The sequence below is a fragment of the Maylandia zebra genome, linkage group LG23, assembly GCF_041146795.1.
Source record: "Maylandia zebra isolate NMK-2024a linkage group LG23, Mzebra_GT3a, whole genome shotgun sequence".
NCBI lineage: Eukaryota > Metazoa > Chordata > Actinopteri > Cichliformes > Cichlidae > Maylandia > Maylandia zebra.
The window spans coordinates 31,130,914-31,138,642 of NC_135188.1; the positions used below are offsets into that span (position 1 = coordinate 31,130,914).

Below are 7,729 nucleotides of genomic sequence, written 5' to 3' on the forward strand. Positions count from 1 at the left end.
TGAAAAAAGTGATTAATTATAATCATTTGTGTGTATCTATCTATACTGTAGGTAGGTAGAAACACGCACATTAGGCACTTGTGAAAGAGCCCTCACGGAATAAATGTTATTATAATTAATCACCCTAGCAAGCTTGGTAACTGTCAAACTTGCTGAATTTGCTGAACTTGTATTAATTCAAGATTATCTTTGTTTAATATAAAAAATCTTAAAATTTATATGATGACCTGAAACTTCCAAGTCTAACAAATATACATAACAACTAAGAATTCAAAAGAGGGAAAATCACAGATTTTATTTCCTAAATGCATAAATAGAAAACAAATATGGGGTTGATTGTATTACAATCCTATTATTGTAGGTCCCTGGTATTACTTGTCCTGCTGTATTATATAAATCTTGCTTTAGTCTGTTGTTAGGTAGGTAAAGTGATGACATCATACTACATATATATAGGTGTAGTATGACTGCATTTGTGTATATAGACACAAATGCAGAAAAGTGTTTTATAAGGTGTTATAAATGCATGAGTGGTACAAATGGATAATTTTGGTCAGTAGGTGGTTGCTTGGCAATATGTGATATAGATAAGAACCATCAGAGGCCTAAGATGTAACTGTGTGCCAGTTTTGGCTGCTGCGCTCTTGATTGTGTAGGAGGAGGTCTCAGACCGAAATTGTTTTCAGTCAGTGAATGATTGTTGGAATAATACAGGATCTAAGCGTGCAGTCTCACACTGTTCTTCAGTGAGTAGTAACTTCACATTACTAAAAACACCATCTGACATATAGCTGGGAGAATAGCCTGAGCCCACTCTGCCATCTTTACAGTAAATGAGAAGCTAGCCACTGGTCTGGTTAGATTAGGCTCCCCAAAATGTAATAAAATTCTGTTGAAGTCACCAATTAACACTCATTAGTTCAAACTGCTCAAAAAGATGTAGTAATAGTGGCTTCAGAAGCAATGGTGTCAATATTTGCTTTTGAGTCCTGGCTAACCAGGATAACAAGTGTACTTTGAAGTGCTTCTTATATCCTGTTCATAACTGTCTTTTCAGACAGTTAAGTGAAACACTAAAGGGCTTTAATGACCCATTAGTGTTTAAAGCTGCAACTTCTAAGACAGTGATGAAAGTCCCTGTTAAACTTTTAGAGCATTTTTGCCTGGAGTACTTATAATGGCTTGTTAACCTACAGCTCATAAACAATTTAACTTTTAAAGTGTTTGTAAAGTACAGTTTATTTGAAAGTGTACTGTAACTGTAACGACAACAGAGAAAACAGAGGGGATGAAGATGAGATTGAAGATGATGATGCTCAGTCAGGGGAGTTACATCACTCTTGTTGGGTCCCTGTAAAAATTACAGGGTGGTGTTAGAAGAGGATAAAGGGACAACCTGGTAAATAGTTCAACCTTTTCCTTTTGACTGCATGCACATGCATGCACCGCTCCTCTCCGATGGATAGCTCTGGAGGTCCTCCCCTCTGCTTCCCCAACCTCAACTCCTCCTGCAGGCGGCTGCTGCGACCCACCTCCCAGACCGTTGTTCTCTACACTCTGCTGGCCTCCATCTCCCTGCTCACTGTGGTGCTCAACCTGCTTGTCGTCATCTCCATCTCCCACTTCAGACAGCTTAACACCTCGACCAACACCCTGCTCCTTTCCCTGGCTGTGTCTGACCTGCTGGTGGGGTTGCTGGTGATGCCCATCGAGGGCCTGTACTACATCGAGACGTGCTGGCTGCTGGGGAGGCTGATGTGTGCTCTCAGTCCTTATTTGTCTTACTGCCTTATCTCTGTCTCTCTGGGCAGCATGGTGCTCATATCTGTAGATCGCTATATAGCCATCTGTGACCCTCTGCTCTATTCCTCAAAGATCACAGTGAACAGAGTGAAGCTTTCAGTCTGTGTCTGCTGGGCCTGCTCTCTTCTCTACAATGGCTGCATTCTCATGGAGCACATAGGGTGGCCAGACAGGTTCAGCTCCTGTCACGGGGAGTGTGTGGTGTTCATCAGCCGCGCTTTGGGTACAATAGATCTCTTTTTCTCATTTCTCGGCCCATGTGCCTTAATGTTTGTTCTGTACATGAGGGTCTTTGTGGTTGCTGTTTCTCAGGTACGTATCATTCGGTCGCAGGCAGCTGTGAGAGCAGCTCCAGCTGCTAAAAAATCAGAGCTGAAGGCAGCCAGGACACTCGGGATTTTGATAGCTGTGTTTCTAATGTGCTTCTGCCCTTATTATTATCCTTCCTTTGCAGGTGACGACACCTCTATGAGCTTACCTTATTACGCTCTATTCTCGTGGATAATGCTGACAAATTCTTGTGTGAACCCTGTGATTTATGCTCTGTTCTACCCCTGGTTTAGAAGAGCTATCAGACTCATTGTCACCCTCAGAATACTGCAGCCTCACTCCAGAGATGTCAAGATCCTGTAGGCAGCAGTAAAACAAACCAGTCATTAGTTTTTTCTTAAAAGAATAATCAAAAACAACTATGCCACTGCTCCACAGAGATCCTTCACAGTGGCCTCACGATCAAACAATGTTCACCACACTTGCGTCTATTGGGGAAATAATACACATGCAAATACTAAGCTACAAATCATTCAAATGACTATAAGCTATATAATCTAAAGTCCATCTTGATGAATTCTGTCACTACCAGAATACTCACATTTTTAAAAACTGCATAGTTTACTGCAAAATATAACCACAAGTTGTACAAAAATATCACATACGTGAAGCCACATGCTGTGAATGCAATAATAGTAAATGCTAGATTACTGTGATGCAATATAATAAATGCATGCATGATTTTAAACAGGCTGATCAGCGGGCCTTTTCAGATAAACTATGTGTGTTTTACCCTCTGCAGTGGCAAATGCTGATTAATTATTCTCACTGTCATTCAGCATTTCACTGGAGCTTTTATGTACTTGTCCTTCCAGCTGTGTTTTTAAACAATAACTGATCTGCAGTGGTCTTTGTCTCTGCCACGTTTCATTTAAATAAACGTGAAAACAAACTGTGAAATACACCGTCCCCTCAAGAAATGGAGGGAAAAAGCGACACCAAAGTTCGTTCGTAGAACATCACACATCCAGATTGCTACCTGCAGACTTGCAACAAAGAAAGCCACTTCCTGGTGTCTGCATGAAGCAGGTCTGTGAAACTCAGCAGCTCGACAGTGGCTCAAAAATACAGACAAATCTAAACTGAAGTAATAGAGAATTCCCATCTGTGTGCCTAACTAATACGAGGCACTCTATCCCCCGTGAAAGAGAAGATAAGAATTTAATACACCAATGTTTGGTGTATGAGTCAGGGGAGAGAAAAAATTCAAATGTTGGATTTAATGGATAAATCAAGGCAAATACCATTTCAGCAAATATCAGTCCAGACCTGTGACTGAGTCATTTTTATCTGTAGGCATAAAAATGCTGAAGTGCTGCTTATTTCTACAAGAGCAAAGAAAAAATGATTTCTCTACATGACAGATAACACAGATACCTAAATAATAAACAAACACCCCCAATTTGTGTTTCACTGATCCACAGTATGTGGTGTTGCATATGAATGCAATTCACGGTGTTCATATTATTCTGTTCCTATAGCTAGTGCATCATCAACTGAGATGAATGCTCCCAAATAACCTGCTGGACTCCTTTTACTTTGTGCGCACTGCAGCTGAAATGAATTAAAGTAAAATCTAAGTTCAAAATTCCTGCTGTAAAACAGAATAAGTCAATACATTACAGCCTCCTGGAACATGGAAAACTTTGCACCAAAGTCCAGAAAAGGAAAATCTGCTACATCTCCCAGGAGATGAAATGGTCCTATACTCTGTTAACACCCTGGTGAAGAAAGCCCATCAACACCTCTACTGCATCAGTGACTTTAAACTTCTGCTTGTGTTGGAGGGGACTTTGGAATTTCTACATTTGCTCTATAGAGAGGACTCTTAGAGGGAGTACCAAACTGCACCCGATCAGACCTCTTGGCTTCTAGGGGGGTGGTCCACTCAGTCGAGAGGACCATCAAGTCCAACCTTCCTGATCTGCAGCACATTCAGTGCCATAAAAGGTTTTTACCCGCTTCCTGAGTTCTTATTTTTTGCATATTTGTCTCACTTACATGTTTCAGATCATCAAAGATCTATATCAAGTCCATTAGAGCAGATATGTCCATCTCTAGCATTGAGCACAGCATTCTCCCCTGCAACATCCTAATTGAAACATATTGATTGCTAGGGGAAGCCAATCAGAAGAAGACCAGTCGCTTTAAGGACAGGTTGACCCTAAAGAGAGAGTTGTCTTGGGCTGAAGGGCAGCACCAAGGCCCAGCATCATACAAATTAGGTCTTTTTTAAATTGTGAACTACTCTAGAATCATCCGGCAAAGCTACTCTGGAATTAACATCACAGCTCCAATTACAGTTTTGGAACATTCTGGTGTTTTTCATTGTTATATCAGTATCAACCCAGTCGAATTCCAAGGTGCGAAAGGTTTCGGAAGGACCACTTATAGATTAATATTAATATACAAAGTAAGTGGTTAATAGCACATTTCTGAAACTTTTCTCAAAGCTCAACTAAATTAAATCCCAGCTGAATATATATAGGAGTTGAGGTTGAGGAAGAAGGAGAGGTGATGAAAACAAAGACAAGAAGTCTCATCATTCATGTTTAAAAAAAGAAAAAGAAAAAAATGACGGTGTGTGTTTGAAGAAGATAAATGAAGACTCTCGAGCACAGTTGCAGGTCTTCCCTTTCTCCCCGATGGACGGCACTGGAGGTCCTCCCCTCTGCTTCCCTAACCTCAACTCCTCCTGCAGGCGGCTGCTGCGACCCACCTCCCAGGCCGCTCTTCTCTACACTCTGCTGGCTTCAGTCTCACTGCTTACTGTGGTGCTCAACCTGCTTGTGGTCGTCTCCATCTCCCACTTCAAGCAGCTCCACACCCCGACCAACGCCCTGCTCCTGTCCCTGGCCATGTCTGACCTGCTGGTGGGGTTGCTGGTGATGCCCATCGAGGGCCTGCGCTACATCGAGACGTGCTGGCTGCTGGGGAGGCTGATGTGTGCTCTCAGTCCTTATTTGTCTTACTGCCTTATCTCTGTCTCTCTGGGCAGCATGGTGCTCATATCTGTAGATCGCTATATAGCCATCTGTGACCCTCTGCTCTATTCCTCAAAGATCACAGTGAACAGAGTGAAGCTTTCAGTCTGTGTCTGCTGGGCCTGCTCTCTTCTCTACAATGGCTGCATTCTCATGGAGCACATAGGGTGGCCAGACAGGTTCAGCTCCTGTCACGGGGAGTGTGTTGTGTTCATCAGCCAAACTTCAGGAACAGTAGATTTCTTTTTGTCATTTCTTGGCCCCTGTGGCGTAATGTTTGTTCTGTACATGAGGGTGTTTGTGGTTGCTGTTTCTCAGGTGCGTGCCATTCAGTCGCAGGCAGCTGTGAGAGCAGCTCCAGCTGCTAAAAAATCAGAGCTGAAGGCAGCCAGGACACTCGGGATTTTGATAGCTGTGTTTGTAATGTGCTTCTGCCCTTATTATTATCCTTCCCTTGCAGGTGTGGACACCTTTCTGAGCTTGCCTTCGTACGCCATGGTGTGTTGGATCATGCTAATAAATGCTTGTGTGAACCCTGTGATTTATGTTCTGTTTTACCCCTGGTTTAGAAGAGCTATCAGATTCATTGTCAGCCTCAGAATACTGCAGCCTCACTCCAGAGACGTCAAAATCCTGTAGGCAGCGCAATACAACTTTCACCTAAATTTTCACCTTTAAATGTGGGTGTTCATCTGCCCAGCATCACTTTGTGTTTAGTACATAATGAGCAGAAGCGCAGACCTGCGCAGATAGTGACTCTGCATGCAGATCTCTTGTGCACCTGAAAATTGCAGGAATTAAATGCATGCTTTGCACTATATGACCTTTAATGTAACTCATCATAAATATGTGCTAAGTTGCAATAAAAGAGGTTAGTCAGCTTCTCTTAATGGCTTTTTTTGTCTGCATAATCCCTGTGACGGTATTAAAGTCTGCTTATGTTGTTGTCATTTATTGTCACACAGACTAACTGTAAAGGGCTCTTTCAGACTTTACTTTGCTGAATCAAAAACATTGTCATTGTATGAGAAATACCTGCAGCCGTCTTACTCTTTCAATCTGAAAATCTTCTCAACATGTTCAATATTATGTCTAACAAACCACATTTACAATCCTTGAAATAAAAACAGAAATACCCAAACTCGTATCACCCTGTGCTTTCTCAAGGAGCCATACAACCTGCACACAGCAACAAACTAACTCATACCACAATACTTCCAGCACATGTCTGAGTGCTAACTATCAACATAAGTGAGTATTTAGAGGTTAAAGGTGGACGGCAGCATAGTAAACACATGGAACAGATTTTCTTACCAATGTGATGATTTGGCTTTTTAGTAGAGTTTCTTTGCACTTCTTATTTAGACAATAATATTAATAATAATAATAATAATAACAATAACAATGAACCTGTTAGGATCAATGTTCATATAGGGGGTTGGGAATCGCATCTGTAACCGGAAGGTCGCCGGTTCGATCCCTGGGCTCTCTGTCCTGGTCGTTGTGTCCTTGGGCAAGACACTTTACCCTACTTGCCTACTGGTGTTGGCCAGAGGGGCCGATGGCGCGATATGGCAGCCTCGCTTCTGTCAGTCTGCCCCAGGGCAGCTGTGGCTACAACTGTAGTTTGCCTCCACCAGTGTGTGAATGTGAGAGTGAATGAATAGTGGTATTGTAAAGCGCTTTGGGTGCCTTGAAAAGCGCTATATAAATCCAATCCATTATTATTATATGTGAAATCTATTCTGCTGAAAAGGTTTCTGACTTCATTGTTGAAGCTTCTTGAACTCCAGGTCTGTGAGCATGTCATCTAACTATAATAGTAAACTCATATATTGCCTGTTTTAGACCCTATGGGACAGGAAACAGCAGGCTTTCTACACCCATCATGCACCAGCAGCATGTTCCCTGCTCAGTGCTGCATGACGTTTGACGATTAAAGCTATTCACAACAAATCAGTGCAAACAACCTGTAGAGGGCAGCAGTGGTCCTGTCTGCGGTTTATTCTGTTATATATTTTACCAGAAGAAGGAAAAAAAACTAGAAAAAAGAAAAAGGGCATGACCCCTGACTACTGATTCTTGGGCTTTCATGTTCTCCTATAATATTAACATTTATCTGATTGTATTTAAAAACAATAGTAATAATAATAATAATAATAATGTTGAAGACATGGTGTCTGTTTGGTGTTGCTGATTTAAAGGTAAAAATATCTAATGAGCATCATGTCAGTGCTAGCTAAAAGATAGTCTAAGCAGCTTGTCAGTTGGTAGATTGATAACCTCATTCAGTAAAATGTATGTGAAAGAACCTGCTATTTCTTTTGGTTTCGTTTGTATTCATATGAATAAAGTTTCAAAGTTAGTGTCTCCTGTGTCAAAGAGGTGAGCAGGATCAGTAACCAACGCTGCAAAGGTGTGACAGCCCCCACCCATATTTAGAATGGGCAGAGGCGTTAAGCATCACCTTTTTAATCACTTAATCACTAGTGTGTACATATATTTATATATACTTATATTTAGTCAGTTAACTGGAAATCTATTTTTTTCTTTTACTACATCTTATTAATATTTTGCTCTTTTCTATTTTTCTATTTATTTTTTATTTTTAT

The 7,729-nt window shown here is 41.3% G+C and overlaps 2 protein-coding genes across 2 annotated transcripts; both read left to right on the forward strand.

The window, feature by feature from the left end:
* The first annotated feature begins 1,458 nt into the window (after window positions 1-1,458).
* On the forward strand, window positions 1,459-2,436 carry LOC101485976 (trace amine-associated receptor 13c-like). Its single transcript, XM_004570158.2, has one exon. The coding sequence runs from the start codon at window positions 1,459-1,461 to the stop codon at window positions 2,434-2,436; it is 978 nt and encodes a 325-aa protein (XP_004570215.2).
* Window positions 2,437-4,778: 2,342 nt separating this feature from the next.
* LOC101486285 (trace amine-associated receptor 13c-like) lies at window positions 4,779-5,756 on the forward strand. Its single transcript, XM_004570159.1, has one exon. The coding sequence runs from the start codon at window positions 4,779-4,781 to the stop codon at window positions 5,754-5,756; it is 978 nt and encodes a 325-aa protein (XP_004570216.1).
* The last annotated feature ends 1,973 nt before the right edge of the window (window positions 5,757-7,729 follow it).

Bases quoted from the DNA above. Each gene is read 5' to 3' on its own strand.
- LOC101485976 (XM_004570158.2), top strand. From the start codon at position 1,459: ATGGATAGCTCTGGAGGTCCTCCCCTCTGCTTCCCCAACCTCAACTCC.
- LOC101486285 (XM_004570159.1), top strand. From the start codon at position 4,779: ATGGACGGCACTGGAGGTCCTCCCCTCTGCTTCCCTAACCTCAACTCC.